The sequence below is a fragment of the Anticarsia gemmatalis genome, chromosome 4, assembly GCF_050436995.1.
Source record: "Anticarsia gemmatalis isolate Benzon Research Colony breed Stoneville strain chromosome 4, ilAntGemm2 primary, whole genome shotgun sequence".
In the NCBI taxonomy this organism is placed as follows: Eukaryota; Metazoa; Arthropoda; class Insecta; order Lepidoptera; family Erebidae; genus Anticarsia; species Anticarsia gemmatalis.
The window spans coordinates 6094362-6113033 of NC_134748.1; the positions used below are offsets into that span (position 1 = coordinate 6094362).

An 18672-nucleotide genomic window follows, 5' to 3' on the forward strand; every position below is an offset into this window, starting at 1 on the left:
AAGTTGAAACTTGCAGATCAATAGTAGACGAATATTGATATAATATTTATGCGGGTCTTTCAAAGTTAAAGATGATTAGGTACTTTCGGCAATATTAAACTTTAATTATATAGTTAAAAGCGCAAAAATGTTTAGGGCAGATATGTATATTATTTATCTTTAATTCTTGTACTTAAATGTGTAATTTGTCATAAAGTGTGTTTGAAATATCGACATTTACCTGTAATAGGTGACAGCACTTGCACCTCCGTTCGTCCAGTGCTTCTTCCTTGCAGCACTCGTCCTCGTAACGTCGCTATCCTCGGGTCGGACACCCTGGTCAGCACCAGTTCCGTAACTTTGAGCCACGTGCGTCGCGACACGAAGTACGACACTCGCCCAGAGTCATGGTCTTTCGCAAGAAAACGTGCGTATACCTAAACAAGAACAAACTTTTAACAAACAACAATCGGAATCTCAATACGGCTTCAGATTTTTTCATAAACATTTCCTTTTGTTTCACCTTAAATAGGTCACTCTTTTCCCGTGCTTCATTTCGTTTATTTATCGGGTAAACGTAATTAATAGAGATTTGCTTAATATATTTTACTCGGAAAGGCAATATTTTTTCGCGGAATTCCAGGTGGGCGAAATGAAAAAGCTCTAAGGCTAAAAGAAAAGTAGTATAAAATCACGTCGTGTTATAAATAGCGGTAGACTGTGAGTACTTTAGTGGTTGGTAGGTCAAAGTGGCAAATGTGTCGGTGCTTACCAAAACTTTCCTCCCTATTAACCTAGAATATTCATACCCAAACTTAGTTTTAAGTGGTGCTTCAACAGCTCTAGTTACCTAGTTAGGAACAATATAGTATTTTATGAAAATTAAGACATTTTTGTGCTGAATTTTTCAGGAAAGTTAAGCTTGAATGTTAAGATTTTTAGTATCTAACATAAACTCTCTGTACGCATAAAGAAAAAGATGAGAACAAAAGTTGCTAGTAATATGTTTGGGTGTTGGCCACCAGAGGGATAGCAACATTTTCTTTTAAAGTTCGTTTTTTCTTCAATACATTTATATAACAATGTTTAGGTACGGGCTATTTGTCAAAATATAGTGTATTGTGTGGTTACCTCTACGTTACTCTGCTGATAGCGCAGCCGGCACGATCGCTGTTCAGTGAGCGAGTTGGTGGCGTCCGGTCTGGCGCCGCCCCAACCCCTTGCCGATAACGAACGCTTAGCCCTGTCCTTCGTGTTTGCGTCATCAGGGACTTTCCAACCTGTGGGTTACATTATGTTGTAAAGAATATTGAAAAAACATTATGTAGATAAAATATACAGACATAAAAAACCCCGAGGTAAATCATATTATGTCCTATGATTCAAGTTTCCCGAGCAAATTTTCAAAAACATCAACAAAGGTTTCCAAAGCTCAACATCAATCAATCGCGTTAACTAGATTTAGTATGTCACCAGAGAGTGAGAGAGCAATGACCCCTGATTATTCGCAGCTATCCAGAGATTGAATGGCTGTCCGTGATTTGACTAATGAATCCATCGGGAGGATTTGGTCGGCGCTAACGATGTTTACCTTTGATTTGTGAGAGGCGGTTGTCGTCGACATCAATCTCTAGAGGATATTCAGGCATCCAGACGGTGAATCGTGCCAGGCCAGTGTACGTGCCGTACTTGACTATCACAGAAGCATTAGATGAACCGCGGATCTCCGAGCCATCGACGTATACAGAACTGCATGATGATGATACCTGTGTTAACGAAACATCCAATTAGTAGATGTAGTAGAGGAAAAGTGAATAACTAATTGATTGAAGGTCTTCTCTTACTTTAAGCACGCTCTCGTCCTCTGAATGGCAAGAGCTCTGCAGCGTCACGTCGGCGACCTGGCCAGCTTGCGACACGATCAGCACCTTCATCGCCTGCGACACTTGACGTCCAGTCAGCACGGCCGTGTTCAAAACCTCCCAGTTCTAGATAACATTATTAACATCTTACTTAAACTGCCAGTTAGTTAAGTAAACTTTCCTTCAAACAATTCGACGGTCATTTGAGAACAATACTATCTTAAAGTATCTCTAAGTAACTAAATTTGTCTACTAGTTCTAATAAACTTTAATGGGGACCTAAAACAACACTGTGCCAACTTGAACTCTACTTCGTAGCCGGCACGTAGTCCCAAAGCGATCGCTATCATAAAACTATTTAGTTTATAAAGCAACATTCATGTCTAATAAGCAAATCGGTAGGTTCATAAGATCCATAGTCTATTAATCTAGAGCCACAATGCTATACATAAAACACTCCATCACGCACGTCGTAGTTTAATTGCTTTAATCATCTAGTTGGGCGACAGACAAGGAGCGAGCGTTCATCCGTCAGTAAGCAGATATGAAGAGGCCCACTCTAGCGGGCGTCGAGCGAGCGCCCCGGGCTCGAGTTAATGGCTCCACGCTAATATTGAGATAAACTAATTGCTTTATAAATATTATTCTGTAACTTCATTTAAACCCGCGCCGGGGCCTCACACGACGCCGACGTATGAATATCGTACCGTAACAATGTATTTGTCTGTCCCACACCCGTATCCATTGATTTGGAATGCTTCAAATTAAATTAACGTAGACTTGCGGTACACTAAGTGGAACAAAGCCAAATTGCTCCAAACTATAATAACGTTTTATGCATAAATATGGCTCGTTTACGAAAATTTAAATTTTAAATTGTAGACATAATGTTGATCCCTCAGTCGTTATTGTGACAGACTAATGGATCTAGACTTATTGCACGAAGAATAGGGCGATTAAGGCAAAATGCTGTAATGAATCGAATAGGCAGCCTTTAAAAGTAAAAGGAGATTAATTTTACTGGCGCTAATAACGAGTATATTTTTGAATAAAGCTAGTTTATAAGTCTGCAGATATAGAAATGGCGTGTCGTCCTTGTGAATAGAAAGACGCATCGATGAGTAATAGACATGAATAATAAAAGGAACGAGAGTCAGTTATTCAAAAATTCATGGAGGCGAACAAGCGCGTGAGCTGCCGTTGTGGGCGGCTACGATCCACCATGGCATCCAATGGCTTGCGATAAACCTCCCATTACAGCACTTCATTCCAACTAAGAGTATACCATTAAAAGTTAATCTTGCCGATTTGATACAATAGCTCTAATAACTGAGATAATGTTCTACAATCGTCAAATATTTAAAAATCAGAGCTCGTTGCGTCATCTCTAGAATATTAACTATATTACTGCGTACTTATATTTCTTATGGTTTAATTTGCGATTCACAGAATAGTCGCCATGAGCCATCGTAATAAACCATTTGAATCCGAATAAAGATATCGTTATAGTAATAAAAGGGGCTCCCTTGGATCCATTAATTACTAAGAAAATACCTTTCGGTTAATTTATCGCTACAATCGATGTCTCAATAAATTGTTGATTTCGAGCACCTGTCTTGATAATAGTCGAATAATCGAGTGGGTGTTCGTGATTGTAATCACTATTCGCATTTATTACTATATAGTCACTTTTAGAAAAGAAAGCAATAGAAATATCATGTGTGAAGCATCCGTTATATTATTATAGCTAAGTATATGTTTGCGGGAAAGCCTAAGGCACAATTTTAAACCTTTTGTTTACTGGATGTTACCTTAAAATTTTAATTAAGAATATAATATAGGTACACATCTCTCGGGAACATCCTTAAAAAGGTTTTCATAAATTCGGTAGATATTAATTAACGTTCTTAATTTGCTATGAAGTGATTCATCCGCGTACCTTTATTATGAGTTAGAAAAATTAAAATATTATTAAAAAAGCATTTGGTAGGTTGGCATACTTTGATCAGTGCTATTTACCTTTGAGATGGGCAGGACAGCTTGTATATCGTCCTTTTCAATATCAAGTCGGGTGCTAACTCTGTGTTCGTGGGGTGGTTCCTCTGTCGTCGATGTCGTAGTAGGTGCGGATGACACTTTAGCCGACCAGCTGATTCGCGCCGTGCCTCGTCCAGATTCACCTTCAGACCCTTCTCCATCCCCCTCTCCTTCGGCGCCAACTTCCACCAACCATGTGAGAATTTCTTCCCAACCCGGCTCCCCAACACCACTACTCTCCTCAGCATCCCTAAATATAAATCTACTTGTAATATACAGTCCATAAAGTTGCTTAGTCTAAAAGCTTTTATTGCCTAAAAGGTTGTTTATTGAGGTCGAAGAAGGTGAACGTAAACTAAATCACAGTAAATCAATACTCTTATCATGCCGAGTCAAGTTTTACAGAATATTGAATACCTAGTATTATTGTGTTACATTTCGGAGTGGGAAACACGAAATTATCTAAACAATAAAAAGTTAGTCGTGACATCGAGTTTCATTAAGCGGAAAAGCGCCAGCAAAATTTATGGTTGTGCAAATGCAAAGTAGTCGTGGGCGAAATTGTGAACAAATCCCGCTAAAGAAATGAGAAATGGAAACATTCTGTTATAAAACGCGTAGAATAAAAATAATTTTTCATTTACGTACACGAAACTCGTTTAACAAATGTACAAACCAGCAACAAATGAAATACCGCCTCATACTCCTATGTAGGTACTCGCGAAATACGAGTACGTTGGGTATGATGCACGCTAACTTTACGTTGACAAATTTTAATGCAAGTTTATTTTAATAAGACGGAATGTCATAAGCTTCAGTGCTACTTTATGATTTAACCTCTTTTCTCTCCATTCTGCATAACATGTTTAACCTGCTCCTAATCTTTCAAATATCAATGTTAAAATTCAGATATAACTACCGATTTCGTCAACGTAAGCAGCTATTTAGAATAATATCGTAAATAACACCAGAGCAAATTTGAGAGACAGAAATGTAACGAATCCTTTAAATCTTCCGTCCGGCTGACCGGCTAGCAGGCACTCTATCTGCGAACACTCCGATTGCAATAGCATTTTATCGTTTAACTGAGAGAACGCTGAATTGCAAATGGCATTTTATTGAATTTATTTTTGAAAATGAATGTCTCTTTTCAATTTCATCGCAATTTCTACCTTTATTCCTGTGTGGAAATATTGAGCAGAACAGTGAATGCCTTTACTCTCTCTCTTATTGTTAGTTTAATTTAGCAATTGTACAGACAATTTACTCTCTCCGGTCTTTAACGGATGATACTAGTTAGTGTTTAATCGTGTCGCTCAGGAAGCTAGTATGAAGATTAATATGCTTTCTTTCGATCTTTGCTAGTAAAAGAAATGTTGGTTCGAATAACTTTTTCACCATCTCTTTTTAGAATTAATCGTTGCTTAATTAGTAAGATTGAGTAATAAAGTAAAGCATAGATCTAAGACAACGTCTTTTGACAGGAACGTGAATATAACTATCACTTTATCGTTCTTATAATTAACTTACACATCGGATCCATCATCATCTCTGAGCGGCTGTTCAAGCCTGGTCGCCGTGACGGTGGCTGCACGAGGTTTCACTTCTGCCGTCACTGCCCACCTTGAGTTCGCCGCTGTCACGCTCACCAGTCGTAGACCTGACTTCACTTTCATTCTATGAGAAAAGAAAACCACAGCTTTACATGTATGTATTTGGAATAAAGAACTTTTATAAGGATTTTCTAGATATAAACTCAATATTTGTTTCCCCGAATTATCGGATAAAATTCAATACCGCTCTCGCTTAGTTCTGTTTGTTCAATGGCTGCGATCAAGTTCGTACTTTATTTGTACGACTTAACTTTTACAATATTTTATTACGCACAAACTTCTCAGATACGTACTCGATCTTCTTGGAATTTTAAGAATTTATCTTATCTGGTAAACTTTTAAGCGTTTTAGACTTTTAGTAATCACGCGCTCCGTCTACACAGCTACATGGCAAGCCGTATCTAGATAATATATTCTGTTCGTGACTAATGTAGGACGATGATCGAAAAGCCGCAGTTGGCTCAAGCAAGTGTCGCACGTTATTGTCGGAATACTAACATATATTTTAATAGTTAAAGTGAAGGCGACATAAATTTCCATTTAGCCGCTTGCAGTGTCAGGTATTCCCGGGAGAGTGCGGCCGGAGCCGGCTCGTAACTCAAAAGTAGAAACAGATACATGTATCTGCGATGAAGTTTTGGAGCAGGTGGCGCAGATAATATATGGCAAGATTGTAGGCACCCCCATTTAACTACGTAATTTTCTTACATTGTAAGGGGGAAATTATTATCGAATTTGTTACAGTTGTATCTGCGAACTTTATAAAAGAAAGCAAATGGAAAGTGTCTTTATAAGTTTGTATTGTTTCAGCAATATAGCAGAACGGGACATATTGGCAGCGAAGATTGCAATACTGCACAAACACGGGCACGTTCCAAGACAATCACACGAGAGACTCATAAAACGTCGAGTGTGTCACAAGTCTCATGTTCGGTAAAGTTAGAAGCTGCTATTTTCAATAAATATTGTTCACCTCCACTTGGATCAGCTCGCTAGGTGTACGTTTACGTTTAACTTGGCGCGGAACATTCTTGTATGTATAATGTGGGCGTTATGTAAAACAATATTTTTCCGACGTTTACGCTCCGAAATTGCTAGTGATAAATAAAATCAACGTGAGTATTGAACCATAATTTTAGCTGCAAAACTGAAACGGCGGTGTTGAAAATATTGCAAAATTCATGATGCATGTGCGTTGGTTTAAACATTTATTATATCTGTAAAATCATATTTCACTATTTGAGGATAATGTTCTTCGGATTTCCGCTCTCTAGTGGGTTAGGATAGGCGCAGTATATTATAGTTAGTTCAGATAGTGGTTATTAGTCGGATGCTTTATAGCATTATGTAAAGTGGTTCATGCGAATTGGAATAAAATATTATGGTTTTGCTGGATTATTTATTATGTGAGTGAAAATCGTGAATATGTTGTTTAGATAACATGTACCGACCTAATGTTCATACTTTACGTAAATCACAGCCTTAAATCTGCCCAATGTTCGCAGGAAATAAGCAACCCATGTTTATTTGATCAAATAATATTATGGTTTAATTACGGAGAAAATTAGATGTAAATAGGCACGTTAAGTACACCGCGGAGTTGAAAATGCTATTTATTTAACTTGATTGACGTTATGAGGCTTCTTTGATGTACGAGAAAATAGATATGCCCACAAGATTTTCTTAAGCGGTACCTTTATCCATATTTTTAAAAATCTTTAAATATTATACGCAGGCCTTAATAATATTCGCCGCAAAACGAAAACAAAGAGAAACACTAACTTAAGTCCAAACACCCGTTTCGTGTTTATTTAATGAATTGCTCCATCTCAATTCATAATTTCCAGAAAGGGGACACGTCCTTTGTTTAGCACAGTTCAAACAAAGTGTTTCATTTAGGCTCGTACTTCTGACAATAAGACCACCATCCTTTATTAATATTTTTGAAAGCCTCTAACCTACTCATATTGCTCATGTTTCTGCGCTCGTCTAGACTAAGGATTACTTTGAGAATAAAGTACCCAGCTTTAAATTATTCTTGTACGGCATCAACTTTAGGTATTCTCTAACGTAACTTAATCTCTTTAATAGCGAAAAACAAATTGCAAGTCTACAAGACTTGTTATTCTGTTGAAGGGTTGAAACTGGTTGAAAGCTAGAATAACTGAAAAAGTTTTAATTGACGCATTGAGGTCGGCACTTCCCAGTTAAGCTTTGAGATTCGACCGTTGTTCAGTACTTCAAAATAAATATGACCGCTTTGTTGGCACCTCGTTCAGCCCCAAACCACCGCGGCAAGCCAGTCAAAACTTGCCAAATTTTACAACGGAACAATCGGTTTCGCTTTGTTTTGTATAGCGGTTACATTTTGTATTAAGTTAAGTTTAAAGTAACAAAGGATGAGTTATTTGAAATTTGTCCCTTCCCTCGCAAAATAGAAGATCTCGGGTGACAAGCAATAAACCAGTCCAGTTGGGCGGAATACCAATAAATATCAGTCACGTCAGGCTGACATAACACAGAGATGCGTAAGTTCTTCCGTCGTTAACATGAAGTGGCTCATATACGTTGACAGATTCTCTCCTGGTGTGGGTATTACAAACCGCTATGTCAAGCCTTAAACACTACTACTTGGGTGGTAACGACGCAACGGTATTGAGCACCGCCATTAAATCAAGACTTAAACGGCAATGTTCGCATGTCTGTTGGAAGATAAGTGGAGTAAAATATTTTATGTTCTATAATTACGAACTCACCTGATAACGACATGAGAAATTGTGTGACTTGTGTCTCGCCGAACTACGAAGGGCAGATGTAATCGGGAATGGGGGTAAAGCGGCGCACGGGGAAGCAACAGAGCAGCGTCACCAGCGCGAGCTTCTCTATACCCAGCACGAGCTCCGGCTAGAGTTACAGAGCCGAGAGGCCATGCTGGTTGCACAGAAACACGCCCACAGGCACCCTCCCCGGTTTCACCGCTACCGGCTTCAGCAGCACTATAGGCCAATCGCACTGTTCTAGGCGGCCTTTTGCCTTTCCCATCCGCAGGCCACCAAGCAGCAGGAACTGTCAATTCAGCCAAACAAGCGCCCTCTTCTCCTTCTGGGCCACAGGTCGCTGTAAGAGTTCGTGAGCCATAGCTCGCATGTAATGTAATGCATACTCGACGTGGTCGTGTCGCTGCTCGTCTTGCGCCACCTTCTCCACCCGTGTGAAAAAGCACACGAAGCACTGGTGCATCACGAGGAAGCTCACGAAATACTAAGTGAGCAGATACATCCAGTCTATGTGCAGTCGCGTCTTGTAATTCCATTAAAGACGCATTTCTTTTGGGTGGTTCTAGGGGATCGGGTACTGCGTACCGTGCTGGTACGGTTTGTTTGGTGGAGAAAGGCCCATACGTAGCACGAACTGATGCCGGCGCAGAGCCTTGTAGTACTGTGAACCGGTCGAGTGATAATAGGGCGCCGGGCAAGGCTGTACCCATCGGTTCTGGCGGCGGGCCCGCACCACTCCATCTTGCCGTATGTTTTAGAAAAAATCCACTGTCCTTATTTTCGAAATGAACTTCGACAGCGAGCACCGTCCCTGAAAAGAAAGAAAACTATTTTTAAAATACAATCAAACATTTGTCATCGATTTAAGAATGCATAACACGTGTAAAATGTTAAATAAGTGTTTTATTTTTGGTATTATAACGAGAGATAAAAGGGCGTTGAGGCAAAACATTGGCGCCGTGCCAAGCGCATTTGTGTCCTGCAGCGAGACATCATTTGCTTTAAATTTATGTTTACAAACATCCATTTTCTTAAATCGATTACAGTATTTGCGTAACGGCTCCGTCATCGACTTCATACGTTGTTATTTTTTAATATTTTTCTTAGTGATACAGGTCATGGTTTATACGGTCGCAAAATTTTAAAGTAATTCCTACCGCACCTGCGAGATGGTTATGCGTGGGTACGTAAAATGTTATATGGCAGTAATAAGAGAAACATTTTATATGTAAGCGTAGAATATAAAGAAGATTATGTATAAGGAAGATGCGAGAGTGGGTGCTCTTGTTTGTATGAAGGATGGGCTCGCGTCACGCAGGCTGCGGCACGGCCTCGTCACTCGTCTCGTTTATTGAGCCAGGATTTGTGTCACGTTCCTCTTACGGGCGTTCTTCACGGAATTCATTACGACGCCTATTTATGATTCTCAGCGGTTGGTCTCTTATAAAATATTTTGTTACATTTATAATTGAGTTATTCCATTTAGATTGTATTTCTAACTTAATATTTAACTTATGATTCGGAGTGATTAATATAATATTCGGGTCAAACTCTATTAAGCGAATCGTCTTTCTTGTTACGGATTAAAATGGCAAATGTTCCGATTGAAAGCATTTGTTGCAAAAACATTACAAAATGTTCGTATTAGTGTAACAGCTAAACAACCACCCGAATAATGAAGATGGGATACAATCGATTAAGCATTAGCACTAACAATAGCAGTCGCAATCGTATTAATTGGTCGCCATGAAATTTCCGGAGTGCGGAAGCGATTGCTTCATTTGCAAGGAAATGCCAGGTTATTCCGCAAACACGCCACATCCTCACACTCATAGCACGGTGAGGGGGAGCTGGATAATAAAAAGCTTTAGCACGTGACGCTCTTAGAACAAAGAAAATACCACGGAATTTTCAAGTTTAAAACCTACCCGTGAAAATGTTACAGTGCCTTGTTATAATGGCATTTGTGCACTTTGCATGTAAATGGCTACTTGGTACTTATTTTTTTATTTTTATAGGTAGGTAATAATAGTGAATAATGTTATTTTCATAAGCACGAATATTTAAATGAGTGTTAATTGGCCAAGATCGTTAACGGAGTAATGAGGAGTCATTTTGCTGCGAGTGTATTGATTTCAGCTTTCGTCAGTAGTATTATATTTCCCTAATATTACTCCGTTTCGCGAGAGTTTTACCCTAAAGTACCTAGAGTTGGTACAATATTTTCTACTTATTTAACACGAAGCTACCTGCAAAAAAAATTGGGGAAAAATGAAGCATTTTGATGCCCATTTCCAATATATTCTTACACAAAGATTTTAACAATCTTTCCCGGAAATTGACAAATTTCCTTATTCTTATTGAGATTATTAAAGGTATTTTTAGCAAGTTTCTCATTTTTCTCGAGAGAGCGAGCAATACAAGTGAACTTTTGAATAATTAGTTTTAAGTTCCTAATAAAAAGGCGTAAAATATATGAAATTTATTTTAATAATAAAACACATATATCTCGCTTTCAAAAATTATCTTTGCAACCTTTTTTGTTGTATTTCAATCAATAGAGAATGCTACAATCTGATTTGCTGACAATACATTTGCGTAACAATGGCAATCAATATTTTTTTAATAAACGTTATTGTTCAGAACCGCGGCCATACATTTTAATTTCCCCCGGACGCGGTCGCACAAAAAGAGAAATTTCGCGAATTGATATCGCGTTTTCCGATCGCACCCTCGATTGTGGGCAGCGTGGGCGGGGACCACGTTACGGCCGTAATAACTGCCGCAGAACTAAATCCTTAGATATGAGCTAACCGTGCCCACTCCGCCCCTACCTCTGTCTTTATCACGCTGACCTTTCTATAACTTCTGTTTTATATACATATTCATGCAATGTACATAATTTTCACAAAATATCCAGATCTTATTTTTATTATTACTGCGTAGACCGTAGATAGGGGAAAAAACACGCGGAGTACCTTAATATTTCTCTTTATCATTTCGCAGTAAACGTCAACCCTATTTAGATAAACTTGCCAAATGAAATTTTGTTATACAATCTTTTTGACTTCATTTGTCTAGCCTTCGGGTTAGACAAAATTAAATAACTTAGATACTGTCTCCTTATGATGTCAGCCGTGAGTAACGGCCGTCTATATTGCTTAGACACTTTGAGCTAATAATATATTATGATCCTTTTTAGTAGGGTTTATTTGTTATGTTCACTGAACAATGCTTGATGGAAATCTCTTAGACTGTTGGTTCGGTAAATTCTTTATTTCCCTCCTCTGCACAGTTAAAAGCTGTAGAACTTCACAGCTAGTATTAGTATTAAAACAACTAGGTACATGTTTACCAGTGCAACACACGTCTCTAGAGAGTTTTCGAACGCTACGACAACAATAAAAATATTATAAATAGAACCCACTAGTTTTAGAACATGTAGTGTTACTAGCATCCACCCCATAGATACGTAATCTAACGAGCCCTTTCTATTTGTATTATTATAGAACGTTCCACGAATTCATTACCGTGTACATTTTCAAAATTAACCCAACATTGCGGAGCGACTGATATACGTTATGATAGGCGTATGCTAGATAAAGCCTCAATGGAGGGGCAATAAAGCGGACGCGGTAATGTGTTGGACTCCATTAACGGTAAATATTTGTTCATTTGTCATGCTGTGTTGCCAATGGACAGCTCTTTGACGTCAACGCAACCGCAGCTTTTATATAAACGCCATACATCTCCCTATTTTATGCTTAAATGATTTATTAAAAGCATGAGCTTGTCTCGTTAAAAAGTCAACTGGGTTTTACCCTCGTAGCTTACATCCAGCGCTAAGCCTTTGGGATAAAGAGTACTTCACTTCATAGGTTTTTCGTGTTTCCGGAATATTTTAAGTGTACTACTTAGCTCCGTGCGGGAGGAGACGTAAATGTTGCGGTACATTTAAAGTCATACAACGTGTCCCTAATAAAATGTAAGTACCTTAACTTCCACGTCTTGCGCTTTCAGAAAGATAACTTGAAAACGTCTTAGTAAGAATTTAACTCAAAACACTCGCGTACGAAACAACGCTTTTACATTTTCTGTGAAAAGGTCAGCGTGAAGTCGGTGCCAAAACATTATAAAGCCGTGTTTGGAATAAATGGACGTTGATTAAAAGCTGAAGAGAACAGTTGGCACTGCATCACGTATCTGCTTCAACTGCGCTTCCCATTACTCGGCTACGATAGCTTGTGCAGAAAATTAATAGGTAGCTAAAGCGACAGATAACCCGTGATTGCAAGCATATTCTTTTATTTTCTTATGCGACAAAACATCGCAAAAATAAATTTAATGTTTATTCTATTTATAACGTAGTAGGTAACAAATTACGCCTAAATAATTTCGCGGTTGTTTGAATTTCTCAATTTAAATTCAAAGGGTGTAAAGTATGAAAAATATAATAACCCAAATATTTGATTGCTTTTATAAGTCAAATAGGAATCCTAAACAAACATTCTACAAAGGTCTCTGTTAAAAATACTCGGCTCGTTTTAAAATTAAGCTTTGAGCGTAATTTAAATGTGAAACATGTTATAACAGTGCATTAATTCGATGTTATGGTAATGTTTATGGTAAGTTGCTAATGCTTTCTGATCTCGTACGAAATAAAAACGAAGTGTATTAGCGCCGTATCATCTCGGTAAATTATGTGCGAGACTGATGAAAAAAGTCGACTACTGCGGCTTCCAATTATGATAATGTGGAAGATTTCATAAAAAAATATAATCTTAAAGCTTATATAATTTGCTTTTTTATAATATTAGTGGCCTTTTGCGACTTATCTGATTAAATACGTTTGGTAAAGCTAATTGAATGATTAATGACGCCTGTAGGTAGGTATTCATTTTTTAGATGAGAAAGAAACGAGGTTTTACCTTTTAAATTATTTCTTAAAACGCAATAATATAAGATTTTCAAACACAATTTTACAATATAAATAAAACAACTGAATGAAAAGATACATATAATTTAATGTCAGCGGATAGCATTACGGGGTGATAGGGTTGTTCTCGTTTTCCTATTTGATGTGCCGCTGAACAATACAATAGGAAACGCGACGGGTTTTGCATAAGAAATTGTTTTTGTTGAAGGAAATGTATTTGTCCACACGTGTATTTTATTTTTAGGCATTTGACAACACACATTTTGTAGTATAAGTTCGTTACATTCTGTTAAAGAAAAAAATGGTTTTTCGTGTGCTCTATTATTTCAGTTATTGATTTGGAATAGTGCATAGGTTAACGCGTTAACGAACAGTTTCCCTGTTTCCATGCAATAATAAACTGTATATTTGTGAAGATTATTTCCGAAAACTTTCTGCAAACATTTAAACTTTTTGGCGTATGATATTTTTTCGCCTACATCAAAAGGATACCATATTGTCGCGTCGTGTAACAAAGTTTTACAAACATGTAGCAGCTCCTTATAACCAAGCTACTAACGATATAAAGTTGGACATACATATACACATAGAAGTATGTATATGTTTGGCGTCGGGAATATGATTGAAGGAAATCGTACGAAATATCCGATACAAAGACTTTTCTTTTTATTCTCACTACGTAGGCTTTGTAGAAATGTTTATAGTTAGTTTTCTTCTGTATAATTCGTGCATTTAGAAGAGCTAGATACAAATCTGTAAACAGAACACGGACTTCATTAGGAGAAAATGTTACTGAAAACTGACAAAATCTTGCCAACTAATTTTTGTTAGAAAATAAACAGTAAAACTCAATTACGTAACTACAAAAGGGAGAAAATAACCAAATAATTACATTTAGATTATTTTACTCGAAATATTCTTCAAGGACGGAATTTCTGTAAGAATATTTTCGGAATGATCAATATTAGGCAAAATGTACGGCCTTTCCTCAGTAAATATTCAGGCTACAATTTCATTGAACTTTATGAGATTGGCTTACCATAATTAGAGCTATTGAATTCGGGGAAATTGTGAGCTAAAGAGGTAGTTTTTTGTACAAAGATATTGGCAGAGTAAACAAAATATCCAAACGCCTTCGGCACTTCCCCTCAAAAGAGTCTTCCGCATACACGTACCGCTCATTAAGTCTTCATAGGCCAAAGAATAAAAGAGAAACGTAAAACGTATCAACAGCTTATCTTACGTGAAAGTCGTAAAGTGAACTGAACGAAATGGGTTGGTTAATGGTTCTCGGCGATACCGATGGATGAGCACCACCTTGTCACCACTGCAATCTTCGGATCCAATACGTTATTGGAAACGTACGCTCTTGGTTCCAAGGGTGTCGTTACTGTTGATTTACTTACTGTTTCATTCGCCGCGGTTGAGGAAAATACCGCGAACATGGAATTTCGGGTATGGAACATTCACATAATTTGAATAAGGAAAAATCTTCCATGAGAAGGGATACAATTGCAACACGCGACGACATGAGATATTCATATCTGTTGGATTTTTCACCGCGTCAAACATAATAAACAAGATCTGAAGATAATTCACGTCGATCTGATCATAAAATAAATATTCGTTAAGTAAAACCGATTCGAATAGCCCCTAAAATTTGTATAAAACGACAATAAACTGGAAAAAATTGAGGTGAAAGGAGGCGGCGTAAAAAATAATGGCGTACCCTCAGCGGACGAGCAAGGGTGGACTGCTAAATAAATTGTTTGCCTTTTTCAATTTCACACAACGAATCCGCAGTAGGTATCACTGTTACAGCCATCTCGTGCCTGCGTAGATGTATGTATGGTATTGAATTCGATCTATTGTTCGGTCATAGCAATCACAATCAACACAACTACAAACATATATATTTTTTGAAAATTCATAAATTGATTTGTTTCTATTGCGGGATCGACATAAAAGAACATTAATTATGGATCTATTGTCTTTTAAAGATGTCAACATGAAACAGATCTTAACATTCGAAAGAAATTCACCGAAGCAGATAAATACGCAATTTGAAAAAACAGACACGCTTGACTAAATATATCAAAGGGAGAGTAAACAAAAACTAGAATACAAACGTCTTCGAAACGATAGAAAAACATTGGGTTTTGGCTCATATCAATAAGGAAGTGAACTTGATACATTGAAAACAAAGACATTTTTTCCTCGTTGGTTCGATATGAGCAGGTATATGCCCTATTTGATAACGGATGTATTCAAAACGAGCATCATTACGTGCCATCAATAACTCGACATCGGATTTGAAAGGCTTGCGCCAACGGTGGTTATTCATGTAGGGCCCTTGTGTCTGCGGCTTTACGACAACAGACTTGTCACATACTATAACTACATTGTATTCCTTTTTATGTAACATGTACCCAGAGAATATTGATTCGCAGACGCGAGTTTGATGGATTGCCTCGAAAAGCTTTTTGTAAGGCAACTTCTCTTGCGAAAACTAGTTTTAATTTTAACTCTGGTAAAGCCGAGACAGTGAAAACCTCTTTAAATTAAGGACGTTGGGATCAAAGAGAGATACGTAACTGTTAATGAATCATTGATTTACTACTGAAGTCAAAAACTTCTAATAAATATATGTTAAGAAACTATCAATTAAGAATATTACATCAAGCCCTGTTGTATAGAACGAAGTTTTAACCTTTTAAATTTTACTGTGTCACTGCCCAGAAATTATGTGTTACCCTGAATTTCACAAACACGTAACACAATCCAGTCAGTGACACGATTCACGGATCTGTTCAATATTCAAATCCATTCAAAATTGATTTTAGTGTTCCCATTCTAACAGACGAGTGATATTTTTATAACCGAAGCTTTATGTGTCACTTTCATATAGAAAATGGAATTGAAATATGGATGACCTACGACAGCTACGACAGTTTTGTCAGAGTGTTTCATACAGGAAAAATGTGCATCGGAGACAGTGCAATCTGCAATATTAGCGAGAATGCGACTCGGAGACGACACCGAACATAACTTATTACCAGCAAGACATTCTCAGAACATGTTACGCCTGACTCACGAAACGGGACGAATGGTGATTTAACAATGTCTAAAATAGACTTCCCTGAGGAATGTGTACTGTAACTATATCAATAACACTAAGTAATATCTGAGACGAAGAAATAACTTGGCAGTTACGCGTGACACTATTCTTGCTTCAGTGACATTGTATTGAAGCTACTCTCTCATACCCTCTCTTAATAGAATGTGTAGAATTCGGAATATTTCGGCGACTTGATTCTCAAATTGTTTACTCTCAGATAATATGAACAAGTTTGCCTTGTTTGTTAGTTTTAGGTTCGCATTACGAATATCTACAATCTAGTTCAATATTTGATCAAGTTGTTACTATACGATCATCTATCTGACTCTACGTTATCTATACTTTATCTTAACTCTACTTGATTTTAATAAAGATTTTTGCTTAATTACCAAGAGCTATTAACATACGTACTAGCCAGCCAAAACCTGAGCATTACTCTGTTTAACGATGTTAAAAACATATTTACATGCAAAATGGTAGTCAGTTTGTGTTAAACCGACCACATTACGAATGTGTTCCATTTAGCTAGTTTCAAAATACTACATACGGAAAACGCCCTCGTTAAAAACAAACAGAGTGTGCCAAACAGTAATGAGTTTGGTTATCCACTCGTCCTCCAAATTCGATGCCAAACATATTAGTATGTTGACTTTGTCATGTATAATGACGTCACTTGAACCTTCGTTAGCCTGCGGGGGAACATGCGTAGTGGTATTGTTATTTATTTTTAATAACCCTTTCCGTATTGTATAACTGTAACCACGATACACGTCATTGCTACTCGACGAGACGTCTAGGGACGTCAACCTCTTGTACGGTACTTGAGCTTCGAGAGTACTCCTATGAAAAGCTCCTACGCGCAATATGTTCCTTCGAGATAATTTACGCTTCACTACATAATTCAACAGAGGCCGTAGGCTAGCATAAAAACTGATATTTGTTGTGCAACAGATCTACCTAGGGAAATTTCGCCTGATAAAATTTTCGTGACCTGTTTCGTGTCTACTTATTTTGTTTTGGATATCAAATAATATTACGAGTGAATTTGTAATATTCTTGATACTTGTATTTCTGGATTCAATTAGCATAAGTGAATCAAATCAATTCCAATATAGCCGTGGAACAAGTTCCTCATAAGACAGGATTATCCCTTGCAGGTAGCTGTCCCAAGAATAGATTAAGGTCAATTAGTAACAGGAACCGTTTCACAGCTTATTGCTCATGAACAACTGGCTGGCGTCAATAGTTCGCTGAAGACGAATCGCCCCCGCACATTCCCGCCTTGTTTACAATCCGTCTTATAGTGCCGTGGGACCGGACGACTGTGTGCGCTTTTCTTAATCGTTGTGAACGATGCGTAGGCTTAGAATAGGTAGTTATGCCTGTGTCGTCTTAATTTCAAGTGATTTATATAGCCCATAAGTAAAAGTTGTCAGACAATGCCGTAAATACATAAAAGATTCCGTGATGTGTTTGTTCAAAAGACAAAACAGACAACAGAGTCCAATACATTTATTTTAAAGACGCTCGCTCCTCTGTATTCCAAAATTATTTACATAGGTTAAATTATGTTGTACATCTATTGCATATAAAACGGCAGCTCTTTACACGGTTACAACTCTTACAACTTTGACAAATATTTAGCCAATAAGATCACCAATTTTCTGAGAAAATATCATAGACCTTTTGGGCAAACGTGTCGACGGGACCGATGTAAAGACACTTGTCACTGCCGCCTAACGGTAGTAGACCCTTATCGGATGTTTGATGACGGAGATTTACTACGAGCCACCTGTTTGGATATGATGTAGCACATCAGCTGTTTTGTTTGATAAACACTCGTGAAAGTTTTCTCGCCATCGCTTACCGGTTACGACATTATCGCCAACTTGAATACACTTAGAAGGTATTAGGCAAATGTGTATAACATCTGTAAATTCTGATGCATTCAATAAAATATTTACATATCTGCTTATTCGATTATCGACAGGATAACGCGCATCAAACATTTAAATAAGTAGGTCACAGAGATTAGAAACTGCTCTAACAAGCGGCACGACGACGTTTACCTAGCAACATTTACATTGTTCACTCCTTTGCATTTAATTGGCAATTACATAGGTTTACTGTTAGTGTCGGTAATTAGTCGTGGGGTAAGGCGAATTGTGAGGCGAGGAGGTAGGCCTCCACCGCGCGGCGCCGCTCGCTCCCCGTCACCGCACTCGACACTAACTTGTCGCGCCCATCTAAATGCAAATAAAGGGAGGGTACCCTTGATCTTGTATGCGCATCCCTCATTTGTCAACATTTTGTTGGAAAAGGCGATATTAAAAATATTTGAATATATATC

General features: G+C 37.8%; 1 protein-coding gene across 2 annotated transcripts in view; it reads right to left on the reverse strand.

Moving 5' to 3' along the window:
- Window positions 1–18672, reverse strand: part of dtn (transmembrane protein 132C dtn) — a 77384-nt gene that overhangs the window by 8345 nt on the left and 50367 nt on the right. For both annotated transcript variants that reach the window (XM_076113294.1, XM_076113293.1), the window contains exons 2-8: window positions 8248–9079; window positions 5409–5555; window positions 3861–4128; window positions 1824–1967; window positions 1571–1745; window positions 1111–1259; window positions 221–416 (exon numbers count right to left, since the gene is read on the reverse strand). In XM_076113294.1, coding sequence (XP_075969409.1) covers window positions 221–416; window positions 1111–1259; window positions 1571–1745; window positions 1824–1967; window positions 3861–4128; window positions 5409–5555; window positions 8248–9079 — 1911 coding nt within the window. The remainder of the gene's footprint in view (window positions 1–220; window positions 417–1110; window positions 1260–1570; window positions 1746–1823; window positions 1968–3860; window positions 4129–5408; window positions 5556–8247; window positions 9080–18672) is intronic.